General features: G+C 40.3%; 1 protein-coding gene across 1 annotated transcript in view; it reads right to left on the bottom strand.

The window, feature by feature from the left end:
* The window catches only part of KCNMA1 (potassium calcium-activated channel subfamily M alpha 1), an 827,350-nt gene that overhangs the window by 21,395 nt on the left and 790,153 nt on the right, over positions 1-15,802 (bottom strand). The window contains 3 exon segments of the mRNA XM_038409287.2: positions 5,398-5,528; positions 9,709-9,792; positions 10,691-10,804. Of these exon segments, the coding sequence (XP_038265215.1) occupies positions 5,398-5,528; positions 9,709-9,792; positions 10,691-10,804 (329 nt within the window).

Below are 15,802 nucleotides of genomic sequence, written 5' to 3' on the forward strand. Positions count from 1 at the left end.
AGTTGGCTTTAACTCTTCATCCCTCCCCGTCCCCATGTGAAATTTCTGTTTGTATAAGGGAAAAAGGGATGCTAATAGAATACATTTTTTAAAAAAGTAAGGTTCTAACAGAGACCAATAGATGCCAGGAAATTCAACGTTAAGTCTCATGATCTGGCTCTGAATAGATGCTTTTGTACTGATGACATTCCCTGAAGCTACACCAATCCTGCTACCAGTGGTATGTATAGAAATGATGCTGAAGCTCTGTATGGGAGTATTTTTTGTAGCATCATTACCAAAATGAATGTCAGACAGAATCAAGATGTTTGGGAACCACTTCCCAGCGATAAAAGATGCTTATTGGGACAAGTGGCATTTTTGCATCCTGCACTTTATTTTGCCTTCTATAGCTACAGACAACGGCCAAGACTTTCAAAAGTCACTAGTGATTTTGGGTGCTCAACTTAGCACATCTTAGAGATGGCCTGATTTTGAGAGGGTGGCACTAAATGGAGCCTGATTTTCAGACTCCTTTAAGATATCTTAAGTCTCATGATTTTTGAAAATCTTAGCACGGATACCTCATCCACAAATGCACTGTGTCTGAGAGAAGGTTATTTGTAACCTGGGCTTTCTAACCAACTTACATTTTGCTGTAAACAAGTGTATTGTGAGAACATGCTTTGCTTAACAGGGGCAGCCCCACTACAAGAAGAGCAGTATACGTATATAGCTTTCCATGCATTTGCATTTGTTTGTAGATGTGTAAGGCAAATCAAATACTTAGAACAAAATGTAATGAAAAACTCTAGCAGAGGCTGATGTCTATTCCAGAGACATAATAAAGGTTAGGCAGCCTTGTTTAAGAATAGCTTTTGCCATACTTAAAATCTGTACCAGGTGAAATGTTTAGTAAAGTAAAAAGTACTTCATTATCAATAACTAAACCATTCTTGTCTGCACACCCAGTGTTTCCTGAAGATGCTAAGAAACCTGCAAAGGAAGGATTAATCTATACATGAAGTTGTCTTGTGCATAGTTCCATTGTTGCTAAAGACAAGAAAGAAACACAGATGGATGGGCCTTATTACTCTCTTACTTTATCCCTGTTTTACACTGGCATTAACTCCATTTACATCATATGCCAGACTTCCACTGAATAAGTGAGAGGAGAATGTGAGCAGTTCACATACATGTGTTGTGCCTGGTGCATTGGGTTTGCATTACTAAGAATTTAATTACATTCTGCAGAGATCAAGGGGTAAAATTTAATTCTAAAAAGCAACTAAAAAGAAGGTGCACTACTTCCCCCTTTCACAATGAAAAACTTCACAGCAGAGGGCACAGTGGGAGAAAACAATATGTACCTCCTGCAACCCCCTTTAATCTCAGCCTTTTCCCTGCTAATATAGCTTTTGCCCAACCATGCAATACAACAAACACCAATTACATTCCTACTAGCTTTATGGGCTTTCCCCATCGACTTAATTGCAGTCAATTTAGTAATTAAATCAATATAGTTGATGTAATCTTGAAGACCCTACTCAAGCCTCAAAGTACGCTGGCATGTGACAAATGACTTCCCTCTTAGAGAATTGCTGTGGAGCTAGTGTAGTGAAAGTATGACTCATGCTGGTCCCACAGTCCTGTAAAAATATTTTGGGATCAATGCTTGAATTCAGGCAGTAGAAGTAGAGGTCGGGTCACAAAAAGCGGATACTACAAAGCCAGTGGATCAGGTGGTGTGGGAAATGACAGGATGCCTGTTTTGGGGTAGAGAAAAAGAAATGTGGAACACCTCCTCTTCCCCATCACCCCAATAGAGAGCTAGACGAGCAGGGAGAGTTCCTTTTCCACCCGGTAGCTTGGACAGCGGAAACTCTTCCAGGAGTGGAGGAGAGAGTGACCCTGCCCACATCAGCAAAGCAGTAGGAAGAGGAGACAGCATTGGTATGGCAAATGAAGACTGGCAGGGATTTCTTCTGTTTCTTTCCCTTAAGTCAGAATTCTCTATTTCTGGCATCACAGTCATTTCCCTGATTTCAGATGGTGGTGCCCCACCTTAACCACTTAAGAATGAAAGAAGTTTGACAAAGAATTTTTGCAGAAGAAAGAAGACAGAGTTCATGAACAGATATGTCATCGGTAGCTAGATATTTAGAGGGGAAAATAATTACATTTACTTTGTGAAGAATAAACTGACTGTGCTCAAAGGAAATGTTTCTAAATTGTAATTCTCCATTGTGAGTTATCTAAGCATAAACACAATTATTCTCTCTTCTAATTTATCTTTCAAGTGGTTGCACAATAAAGCAATGGTGTGGTGTCTGCAACATTGCTATCTGTTACTCTGGGAATGCCTGTAATAAATAGAAGGATTAGCCTTTCAATAAGTGAAGCAACAAACAGCAGGGGTTGAATTATGAGACAGTCTTTGGATAGGGATGCTTAGACACCTGATTAAATGGAAATTTTGGGAAGGGAGCTACAGAAGAAAAGAAATCAGTGAAATCTAAATGGACCTGATGTTTAAATGTTGACTTGGAAGGTTGATATTTTGGCTTCCATTGTCTAGAAAGCTCTCAGTCATATTTTCATTCTATCCTCTCATTAGCTGCTTTTAATTATGATAGAATTCCTCAGTGTCCTCCTAATATTAAAACTCAGTTTCATTCAGGAATCTTCTTAGTCTGGTAAGGTGAACTGCTTTCAAAATGCCAGTTTGGGACCTTCATATTTAAGAGCTCCAAGGTATTACATGTTTCAGAGTAGCAGCCGTGTTAGTCTGTATTCGCAAAAAGAAAAGGAGTACTTGTGGCACCTTAGAGACTAACAAATTTATTAGAGCATAAGCTTTCGTGAGCTACAGCTCACTTCATCGGATGCATTTGGTATTACATGGAAACGCTAAACCTTTCACCCATACAATTTTTATTAGTAATGGTTTAGAGTTAGAGTTTGGTTGGATACTTATGTGGACTCTCTTCAAAATTTGGCTGGCTGACTGACTCACAAGAACAAGGTATCTCATAAGATTACTGTTACTTCATGCTCCTTATTGGAATGAAATAGATTCCCTCATTACATCTGTCTCAAGCTGCGGCTGGAATGGACTGAAGTGTAGTAAGAAGAACAGGAGTACTTGTGGCACCTTAGAGATTAACAAATTTATTAGAGCATAAGCTTTCGTGGGCTACAGCCCATTTAAGTTAAAAAAAAAGGTTAATTGAACTTTTTTGAACCATCAAAAATTTGGTTTCACTTTTAGGTGAAGATTAGAGTTGGCTCTTTAAAAAAAAAAGATATTGCTTTGCCCACCTCTTGTATTATTTGGGGCTTAAGCCAACTGATCATGAAACTAAATTCAATAGGATATTCTGAAAGTTTAGGTTCAACTTTACAAAGGACTCTCAACCAGCCCCTAAGTTTGCATCTACAGCTTTAGGCATGCACCGTCATTTTTACCCACAAAACAGATTTTATGTGCACAAACAGCATATTGGTCGCACAGGCAAATTTCAGTTTATGTGCACAACTGCCTTTCACATGGACAAACTGTCTTTAGCACATGTAAATCAGGAGGCCATTAGTGAGTTTGATTTATTTAAATTCTATTTTTAAATCAAAGCTGGAAACTAACTTTTTTTCAACAGACCCTGATCAGGATCATGAAAGACATTATTAAAAAACATAATCTACAAAGTAATCGTATTATAACAGCTGATACTGCAACAAGAGAGTCTTCTGAAACAGCTGTAGTTAGGATAATCAGGAGTAAACAGGGTCTCCAAAGGGATACTCATTTGAACACTTTAAAATCAGAGGTATAGTACAACAGGCTTGCTTAATGGAGCTTATCATAAACAACATTTCATATTCTCCTCCATTAATTACATCTCTCTTGCATCTTAGTCATCTACCCCGAGAGGTCTATTTCCATTGAAAAGTATCAATCTGGAAATTGCTAGTGTTAGTTTCCCAGTGTTTCTATAAAAACCCTTAGACTGCTTGCTTTCCATTTGGTCCATTTGCAAAAATCTGCTCCAACATTAATCTGCTGGCACATAAAGTGTACAAAGTTTTTAAATGGAAGTCCTTTAAGCGAGTGCGTAAACCAGTTAAAAATGGACCCACTCTAGGTTAAAGTAGAGACTGATACCCTGTCTGTATTGAGAGAGGAAGACTATTTATTTGCTATTGAGAGAGGAAGACTATTTATTTGCTATGGATGGCCAAAAACTGGTTTAGAGACTTTAAAGCTTAAAGTTTAAAGTAGAGACTGATACCCTGTCTGTATTGAGAGAGGAAGACTATTTATTTGCTATTGAGAGAGGAAGACTATTTATTTGCTATGGATGGCCAAAAACTGGTTTAGAGACTTTAAAGCTTAAAGTTTAAAGTAGAGACTGATACCCTGTCTGTATTGAGAGAGGAAGACTATTTATTTGCTATTGAGAGAGGAAGAGTATTTATTTGCTATGGATGGCCAAAAACTGGTTTAAGCAAAATAGCTGCTTAGTTTGAACTCCACTGAAATTCAAAATGAACCTTATACAAACCTGTTTTGTTTTTAACCAGTTTAAACTTTGAAACACCCACATCAATTTTTTTTTATATTTTTGCATTCTTGGTCCCAGATACAAGCAGGAATATCGGAATAACCTGACAGCATGCTCATGCAAATTCAGACCCAGAACTGTGATGTAGCTGCTCTTTCAAGAAATCCCATTCCCATTGATTTCCAGCCCACTTTTGCAGAGCCAAGAGGGTCAGCTGGTTGAATTAAGCTTTGCAGAAGCATTCAAGCTTTTGTCCGCTGACCTGATCTAATCTAAACCTTTTGTTTGTCGCTATGAACTATCACTTTATTGATGGAGTACAAAAGATAATTAGAAGCTGTAAAATGTGTAAAACACTGAACTGTCAAGGTAGTAATGTTCTGCAAGAAGACAGTTTTCATATTTTAGAGCTAATACCCTAAATTTCCAATGGTGACTAGTGATTTTGAGCGCTTCCATTTTCGGAAGCCCAATTTGAGACATCCTGCTGCAAGCCACCAGACTTTCAACTCTTTCTGAAAATAGTGCGCATCCAAAATCACCAGTTACTTTTGAAGTCTCAGGCCAATATACATACCCTGTGATCTGAGAGATTAGTTGTTACAGAGTGTCAGATCCAGCTCCTCAAAGGTCTTTCAGTGCATAACTGCAACGGACAACAGGAGTTATGTGCTTAAATACCTTTGAGGGGAACTGGGGCTCAGTCCACATCCAAAGTAATGACGGTGTATGAAGGTCCAGGTAGGGGAAGGTATCTTGTCCTTCAGGCTGCATGGTAGCAATGGAGCTGCTACACATCATCAGCCTCCTATGGTCTGTCTGATGGGGAAGGGGGAGAAAGTTTAGATTTGCTTACAGCGCTCATGAGGGAGTCCAATACACTGACGGCGAATGCGGTTCCACATGCAAATGGCTGTGTAAGATACAATTCTGTGTCTGGGTCGTCGTCATCATCTTGGTCCAAAAACTGAACGTTAGAATCATTTACTGAAAATAATAATACAAAAATATCATAATATGCTTCTTAGCCTGCAGCATGTGACTTTACCTACGACACAATCAGAAAGAAAAAGCAATGGCATGTGTCTGGAAACACAAACTCGTGTCTTTGACATCACTTAAAATGAAATCAAAGTGGATGTGAAAATATGCACTTAAAAATCTGTTAATCCTTATTTTGCTTGTATGAAAGGTGAATATCCCTGTGCCATAAAAACGACTTTCTTGGCACCATCTGCTCACTTGCCATGGTGCTGACATACATTTTTCCTCCGTACAGGCAAGATACAATGAATAGGGCTGTGCGGATATGCAGAAAACTATTAATGTCAGGTCCACTTTGTGACATAAACATTGTCCACAAAAACATTGGTTCAACCCAAAGACATCTGCTACGGTGCTTCTTTTCTGATGGAACTGTGTTAATGCAATTGCAACTCCAAAGAGGGAAGCTCCCCATTCAGCTTGCATCAAGCTTGTCAGACAAAAGCAATACACTGTAATTCTACTACTATACTACAGTGTCGTTTCAAATGGTTTCAGCCACAGCCTCACCACCCTAGCCATGAATTCTATTCCATTCAGTGTGAGGAAGTATCCACATCAGGTTGCTTTTCAGAAAAGAAACATTTGACCATCCTAGCCACTATGGATGTAGAAGCCCTCTACACCAACATTCCACACAAAGATGGACTACGAGCCGTCAGGAACAGTATCCCCGATACTGTCACGGCTAACCTGGTGGCTGAACTTTGTGACTTTGTCCTGACCCATAACTATTTCACATTTGGTGACAATGTATACCTTCAAATCAGCGGCACTGCGATGGGTACCCGCATGGCCCCACAGTATGCCAACATTTTTATGGCTGACTTAGAACAACGCTTCCTCAGCTCTCGTCCCCTAATGCCCCTACTCTACTTGCGCTACATTGATGACATCTTCATCATCTGGACCCATGGAAAAGAAGCTCTTGAGGAATTCCACCATGATTTCAACAATTTCCATCCCACCATCAACCTCAGCCTGGACCAGTCCACACAAGAGATCCACTTCCTGGACACTACGGTGCTAATAAGCGATGGTCACATAAACATCACCCTATATCGGAAACCTACTGACCGCTATTCCTACCTACATGCCTCTAGCTTTCATCCAGATCATACCACTCGATCCATTGTCTACAGCCAAGCGCTACGATATAACCGCATTTGCTCCAACCCCTCAGACAGAGACAAACACCTACAAGATCTCTATCATGCATTCCTACAACTACAATACCCACCTGCTGAAGTGAAGAAACAGATTGACAGAGCCAGAAGAGTACCCAGAAGTCACCTACTACAGGACAGGCCCAACAAAGAAAACAACAGAACGCCACTAGCCATCACCTTCAGCCCCGAACTAAAACCTCTCCAACGCATCATCAAGGATCTACAACCTATCCTGAAGGACGAGCCATCACTCTCACAGATCTTGGGAGACAGACCAGTCCTTGCTTACAGACAGCCCCCCAATCTGAAGCAAATACTCACCAGCAACCACACACCACACAACAGAACCACTAACCCAGGAACCTATCCTTGCAACAAAGCCCGTTGCCAACTCTGTCCATATATCTTTTCAGGGGATACCATCATAGGGCCTAATCACATCAGCCACACTATCAGAGGCTCGTTCACCTGCGCATCTACCAATGTGATATATGCCATCATGTGCCAGCAATGCCCCTCTGCCATGTACATTGGCCAAACTGGACAGTCTCTACGTAAAAGAATGAATGGACACAAATCAGACGTCAAGAATTATAACATTCAAAAACCAGTTGGAGAACACTTCAATCTCTCTGGTCACTCGATCACAGACCTAAGAGTGGCTATCCTTCAACAAAAAAGCTTCAAAAACAGACTCCAACGAGAGACTGCTGAATTGGAATTAATTTGCAAACTGGATACAATTAACTTAGGCTTGAATAGAGACTGGGAATGGATGAGTCATTACACAAAGTAAAACTATTTCCCCATGATATTTCTCCCTCCCACCCCACCCCCCACTGTTCCTCTGATATTCTTGTTAACTGCTGGAATTAGCCTACCTTGCTTGTCACCATGAAAGGTTTTCCTCCTTTCCCCCCCCTGCTGCTGGTGATGGCTTATCTTAAGTGATCACTCTCCTTACAGTGTGTATGATAAACCCATTGTTTCATGTTCTCTGTGTGTGTGTATATAAATCTCTCCTCTGTTTTTTCCACCAAATGCATCCGATGAAGTGAGTTGTAGCTCACGAAAGCTTATGCTCTAATAAATTTGTTAGTCTCTAAGGTGCCACCAGTACTCCTTTTCTTTTTGCGAATACAGACTAACACGTCTGCTACTCTGAAACATTTGACATTTAGATTCTCATTGAGTTGCCAGAGTTCATCTCCCCACTCCTAGCCCATGCCACTACACACAGCTTGATAGAAATCTTATCAAGCAGATGATATTTGGTGAAGTCATTTCTTTTCCATAGTAGACTCCTCAGTCATAAAAGTGCAGACTGATCACTTGTGTCACCAAAGATGCTTTTGAAATTATTTAAAAAAAATGAAAAATTAATTTCAATTCCCATCCAGGTCTGAGAAAATATCAGTTTTGCAGCATCTGATAGTGTGGATCTTGAATACTTTTCTTGTCTCATTGTTATTGGAAATTTCCTGTATTTTTTTTTTTAGTAGACAAGGATGCTTCTTAAAAAAAAACAACAAATCCTCATGCCATTGACTTCAACTGAATCACTCTCTATCTAGAAATAGGCCTGCCATTCTGAACTATCATCTTGAGACAAAATGAAAAGGAGTACTTGTGGCACCTCAGAGACTAACAAATTTATTAGAGCATAAGCTTTCATGAGCTACAGCTCACTTCAATTACTTTTATTTGATCAAACTACCCATTATTCAACAGCTATCTTCCACTAATATAGTATTGCACTGTCATGCAATGGCCTCAAAGAAGAAGAAGATAAGCATTGTTAACCCCATTTTACAGATGGGTAAATTAAGACACCAATTGGCTGTGACATAACCAAGGTCAAACGGAGTCAGTAGCAGAGTTGGCAATAGAACATACAATTCCTCATCCCCTGCCATAACCACTAAAAAGTAATATCTCTAGAGCTATATACAGTCACTGGTTACATTATATGATGCAGATGAAAGTCATCTGTTAAATAGCTCCATCTACACTATATCTTGCCCAGTGTCTGTCAATTTATTCTTGGGCTCCTAAGCAAAATACCACTGGAAGCCTGTTGTACTATTTCAAAATATACTTTTTGAAAAGACTGTGCCTTTGTTTAATTTACTAGCTGAGGAGAGGAACTATAAACAGCAGTACTCTTTTCCCACTTCTACCTGGCAGACTTGTAAGACTAATACCTGACTTTGACACAGACTTTCTAACAGTATGTAGTGTCAGTTTCCAACTTACACCAAATCTTCTGTGAATTCTACAAGTAAGTGCAGTTTAAGCCTGACTATATCTTTTTCTTCCTGATGCAAGTTAGCCTACTATGATTTTTATGAAAGGTCTCCTGGCTAGATGGGGGTAGGTTTAAGAGCGCAGCACTGCACCACAGGAAATGCTAATCAAACACTGCTCTGAGCCCCTTGTGAAATCTCATTTTATTGAGAGAGTGCAGCATAGAAGCTAAGCTGCTTTAGCTTCATAGCCTGAGAAAAGGTCTACTCACAAAAAACAAAACAAAAACTGCTTAAGGGAAGGTATGATACCCGGGTTTCTTTTTCAAAATCTTGTATTTCTTTTTTTATTTCCTGTGAGAGCTAAGACATGTCAGTCAAACTGACAAATAAAGACAGAGAGAGAGAGAAGGGCACCCAGGCCAAAGAAAATGAATTGGTGAGAAGATGCTATGGAAACAGCCGGCAGGTCAGACGAGTGTGATCAAAGGTTTACTGATGCTGCGTGAAAAAGAAATCATTAAGAAAGGCCAGAACAAGACAGTCAATTTCTACTAGAACCACAAATAAAACACATTCAAAGCAGTGCCATGAGGGTAGCCCCTCTGATGCAGCCAGATAAATAAAGAAAAAGCTGATGATGGTAGGAACAACACCACCACCAACAAAAAAGAAGACAGTGATGTGAAGGAAAAAGGCACTTCTTACCCAGTTCAGTTATCATTAGTATGTGGGTTCCACTGTTTTTTTCCTGACTGATTGAAACCAAAGGCAGAAGTTTGCCAGGCTTAGCTAGTAAGTAAAGTATTTAGGGGGGAAAGAAAGTACAGAAAGAGAATAAAATAAGGGAGTAAGACAGGTAAGGCTCTAAAAAAAAATAAAACTGAAAATAAAAAGGACAAAGGACCACAAATCAAGTTTGTATTTGCCATGAAAGCTTCTGCACTTCACATCACAACAACTTGACAACATGAATATCCATAGCTAGAGTGACAGGTTTCAGAGTAGCAGCCGTGTTAGTCTGTATTCGCAAAAAGAAAAGGAGTACTTGTGGCACCTTAGAGACTAACAAATTTATTAGAGCATAAGCTTTCGTGAGCTACATGAATACGGATACGATGAAGTGAGCTGTAGCTCACGAAAGCTTATGCTCTAATAAATTTGTTAGTCTCTAAGGTGCCACAAGTACTCCTTTTCTTCATAGCTAGAGTGGAAATCATATCCAGGTAACCAGTTGCTCCATTCTCAAGGGTAATAAGTGTTATGTCACTATGCAGTGACTATGCAATATTAAACAAGTTTTGGAGTATGAAGGGTTAACCAAGTAGCGTTTCAAATGCAGAAGGGAAGTCTGCTGGCATCTTACATAACATTTTGTTTTTTAAAAGAGTTTGTCCCAAAGAACCCTGCCTACTTGGTACAATACACTAAGAACAACCTCTTGCCTAATGTAGTGTGTGTTTACGAACACACAAGGTGAAAACACATAGGGAAGAACTAATTTAGTTATTTAATCCAAGTAGAAATAGTTTCCCCTAATGTTTCCTCAGCAAGAGTAAATCAAAACAGTTAACTGAAGAGTGAACATGGTGTCACTGGCTATGAAATAGGTAACTCTCCTGATGCCTGTAAAAAGAGATGGAAAAATATATGGGAATGGACATGAAAGGCGTGTTTTTGTTTTCCTTACCTAGCTCTGTTATAATAGGTATGTTGGCTCCTGTTGTGATTGAGGGTTGACGTAACAGACCATGGACTGGACTGTTGTCTGGAGATGACCTATCCATTCCTGGTGGTGTAAACCCTAAGGAAGGAATGTCAGACAATTACAGGATGAACTTTAAGTTGCAAGGCAAACAGAAAAGAATGTAACAAGTCATTTCAGACTGATGCAAATGATGATGCGAGATGTTAACTTTGCATGCATCTCCTGTGATAGTTTATAGCAGATTTCTACCTGTAGCTCTCTGAACAATAAGCTGTTTTACTTAACATTCAGTATTGCAGAAATACAGCCCCGCAAGCCTATCAGGCAGTTTATGCTATAAGACAGCTGGCAACAATTAAAGCCAACACACTTCTGCTAAACTTGTGAAACAGCAGTTTTTATATCAAAACATATTAAAACTTTCAGTGCAAAATGTGCTCATTGTTAAAAAAAATGGAAACAAAATCCAAAGCCATTAATATTTGAGGGGTTTTTTTCTTGCTATCAGTATTTCAAAGAACACTAGTAATAAGCATCCTTACTTAAGCCCCTCACTGCATTCTAAGGCTTGTTAAACCACCATGTTTGCAGCTTTCAGGAGCTGATGGGTCTGATTCAGAAGATTTAGGGTGGAGCTGCAAAGACCGCTGAAGGATTTAGTTACTTTAAGATGTTTCCAAAAGCATTATGAAGCCCACAGAATTCTTAATTTTCATGCTGATCTTGCAGAATCCTATGGCTTCCATGAGTCAGAAAGAGCAGGAAGCACTAATCTGAAAGGAATGGGGAACCAGGGGAGAGAGACTGACATATGGCAGGTGGGTGGGAGAGAGGAGAAGGACATCTGGAGATAAACAGGAGAGAGGTGCACACACTTGGAGAGAGGATGGCATAGAGAGACAGTGGGGAAGAACTACATGGGAGGTGAAAGGATGGTCTGGGGGGAGCAAATCCTTATGCAACTTGCATGCTTCACCTGAGGCTGCATGCTCTGCAGGAACACCTGCCACTGAACAATTCGTAAACATAAAAAGGTAATACCCAGGCACATTATTTTGCTAAGCTGGAGTTACGATGTAAGTGCTGATTTAAGTAAACCAAAAAACTCTCACAAAAAGTTGGCCTGGAAATTCATTGTTACGATATATACTTAAGTCTCCCTGCTTCGAAAAAAGTAGGAAGAATGGAAACATGTATTTAACGTCACTGTTGTTGAAGTGCAAGAGTTAGGCTCAAGGACTCCATTTCCCCCTTGCGATGGCAGTATTTTTTAAGCAGCTATTTGTCTAACCATGAGGCCAAACGAATTTTGCATTATAAATTGTTGAACAGCTATTAGACTTTGGACAAATTCTGCCCAGACTCTGACTTTATGTCTCAGCTCCACAAACAGATTTTTGACCTTCTGTCATTACTCACTTGGACTAGATTTGAATCAGCCAGATGCCACCAACCCCCACCCCTCCCAAAGTCAAACTCATTCTTGCTGTAATTCCATTGCCTTCTCACAGCATGCGAATTGTTCCACTCAGCTGAAGTCATTCATACATTCATCTGCTACTGACTCCAAAATGAGTTGATACTGTATTTCCCTCTGCCCCTATCCTCAATTTTGGCAGTATAAATAAGACATGAGCTATCAGAGAATCCTTACATAAATGTATAGCACTTCAAAATGCGATGTCAGTCCCTTACCTGGATTTTTGCCCCTTTCTTGATAGTAATAATCACCACTATCAAACAAGCTTTCCATATTTTAAAATATTAAGTGCACTAATTTTGGCCCCTCAATTGTCTAACACAGTTTTGGTACATGGGAGCACATAGAATGGGTCTCCAATTCAGCTCTGTGCTGAGTTAGCAGGGCTTGGGAGAGCTGTAGGAATTACTGGGCTTGCCTGTCTGGGAAGGGGGATAGAACTCTGTTTTGTTCTGAAGCTACTTTGGCCTTATGTCTAAGATCAAGTGTGGTATCAATTTAACACATACTCTGATGCAACAAATATTTCTGAGAGACCACCCTACCCCTGCAGGGAGATGGATTTGCTATGGTGGGTCTTCTCCATCTCTAACTCTTGTGATCTTCTAGGAGACTGCAGCATGAACTGTGCCCTGCCATCTGGAAGAAAGCTCCCACAGCACAAGGCCTGTGAGGATGGGCTATGTAAAAGGGAGGGAAAACTGTGGAGAGGGGCTCTGAATGGTGATGGGGAAGGGAGGAGAAGTTGTCTCAATGCTTTCCACAGATTTGAAAGGCATAAATTCCCATGGAGGAATTTAAGCACAGCAATACAATTCCAGTCAACAATGGTGATTCAGATAATAAACAGATTTCTTCAAGGCAGGTGGAAGTGCTGAGTATGTCAGAGTCTTTAGTTTCACTCCATGTATTCCTTACTCAGTGTACTGAAATCAGTTTTACTGTGCCAGCATGGAAAAAAGCGGATTGTATGCCCAGTTGATTTCTGTATGATAGTCTCTATCATGGCCAAATCCCACGAATGAGTGACAGCCATTCAAGAACTTTTATTAACATGCTACCTCACCCACTTCCTGCTTCACTGCAGATCTATGCCGTGCTCTGACACCCACTGGCCTACCCAGAATTTTCCCAGGAGCCCTCCCAAGACTCAAAAGAGCAGGCAGATTAATTATGGATTGAGAGTCCTGGCTCAGGACTTTACAAGGGGCAGGAGAGGTATTTCTGGAGACATGGACGCTAGAATTGGGCTGCCTTCTGTTTGATAGTGTTTTGTATACTTCCAAATTAAATTATGCAGTAGGAGGCATGATGCGAGACACCAGCTCTTCAAAACACAAGTGGCAACAGACACTGGGAGAGCTCTGTATATGCACCAAGGCAGCTGGGGCCACTGGAGAATCACAGCTCAGCGTGACTGGCAGCAAGCCTTCCAACTTCACACTAATTTGAGGGTAGAAAAGGCTAACCTTCTCCCCACAAGCCCTTGAGCCATTGGTGGTGGGCAGTGTTAGCATGAGAAACCACTGTTCAGACCATCATCAGAGGCCTCTCTTTTCTCCTTTCCATAGAGGCTTTTCTTCCCAGTCCGACATGGTGTCCACTACACATTTTTCAATGAATCAGGCCCTTCAGATTGTAGAACTAGTCAGTAGCTTCCTGCCAGTTCAGAGGAAAATGTAAAGACTCAGTTTAACATGCATCTAAATGCATGACTCCTCCACTCTCCCTAGAAGGCTATTTGTAGACACCTCTCTCTAACTCCTCAATTATTTGTCTTCTTAGGATGGTGTTAGGAGATTGAAGTAAAGGTGGCATTTCTGTTAGGCACAGACTGTCAGGAGCTCTGTAATTGCACATTGCACACACAGTGCATTCTGTATGAAATGCAGTATGCATGTTAAAGGGATTTTGTTTTCTCCACGAACGAAAAATAATCCTGAGCTGTAATATTTTTTCCTCTATGGTTTTGGAAGATGTGAGAAATATCCACAACTTCATTTCCCTGACAGTGTTTAATTTGAATTGGCTTTTTAAACAACTAACAAATCTGGAATATTTTCAGCAAAAGAAAAATCAGAAAATGTAGGGATTTGGAGTCCGTATCTGTCTATCCACCACCCACAAAGTCTTTATTGCAACCTTCAGGACATGTCCTGTTTGCAGCCTGCCTCCCCACCCACAGCATAAATTTTAGATGCTGTTTATTGTCTTCCACCAAAAAAAGGTGAGGGAAAACTAAACTGTTTTATCAGAACTTTCATTTAAAGGCATGGAAAACTACAAGTGACAGCTGTGCAGATTCAGTGAATGTGACATTTTAGAATTTCTCCAATTTGACAAGTAAACACCTTAAATCGGTAATGCTATATGCATAATGCATGGCCTGTATTTTGACATCCATCATCAAATGCTGACTTGAGAAAATACAGGTTGTACATCAAGGAATAGCACCCAGAAAGCAGGGAGAAATTCAGGTCACAGGGTATTAGGAAAACTATTTCATTACAGAACCAGAAACAAGATCCATTTTTGGCTGTGAAAAGATTCAATTTCTTTGCACAGAGCCTTCATTTAGAAATGGCATGCTTTCCTCAGAGCCCTTTTTCACTTTCCTTTTCATATTGCATTTTCTCCTTCGGTTCTCCAAATCGTGTTCCATTAACATTCATAAACCCAGTAAACCAGGGCAGGTGGTTATAGTGATCTTCCTAACTGCAGTGCCATACTTGTTCTACAAACATCATCAGGGACCTGAGCTACAATTGCAGGATAGGGTGAAATTCACATTGCCCATGAGTACATGAAATCGGTGTGAGATAACGTAATGGCAGATGGAGAAAGATGAAATCTCTCCCCACACTAGGAGGTAGGGTGCTATTGTGCAACTAGTTCATGGCAGCTTCTGCACCTAACTATGAACCAGCAGTAGCAATCATCATAGTCTGCCTAGTTTATACAGGGCTTGGGGCCACTGAATCAACAGTAGATGATCCAGTGGCTGTATTCCAGCAACTCCTCAGTCTGCCCACAATCCATTACTACATATTCCTGGAAAGAGATTGTCCAGTGAGCGACTTAGAGGAGGGTCCTTCCCCATGGGGCAATAAACATGTTGGATTTATAGAACTGCTTGCAGAAGGTTTGCCAGAATTTGAATTCAGTAACAAATTTGGCCCTCAGATGTACACTGCAAGGCTTCCACTGACTTCATTGGGGTGAGCGCATGTCCAGTGGCACAATTTGCACCTTTTAATTTATAGCATGCTTTCCATTCAGAAGGATCACATAGTGCCTTACAAATTAATTTTACTAACTCTCTAGGCAAGTAATCATTTAATCCAGAACTGAGGTACAGTCAGTTCTAGGGTGGAATGCAGCAAGTGTTTAACAGCACACTGTAACAGAACATGTTTTTTAAGAGAAGATGAAAAGATGAATATTTATTTAACTGCAACTGCAGGTAAGCAGGATTCAGTTTTCCAATCTGAAATTTAACCAGATTGCTAGGGCTAAAGGCTATACTTTTGCTTGTCATTAAACTGCCAGGCATACCTAGGGTGATGTATAAAAAATAATACTCTAGGAAAGGTGCTTGGGATTTATGAGGTAAC

The sequence above is a fragment of the Dermochelys coriacea genome, chromosome 7 (assembly GCF_009764565.3).
Source record: "Dermochelys coriacea isolate rDerCor1 chromosome 7, rDerCor1.pri.v4, whole genome shotgun sequence".
NCBI classification, from domain to species: Eukaryota; Metazoa; Chordata; order Testudines; family Dermochelyidae; genus Dermochelys; species Dermochelys coriacea.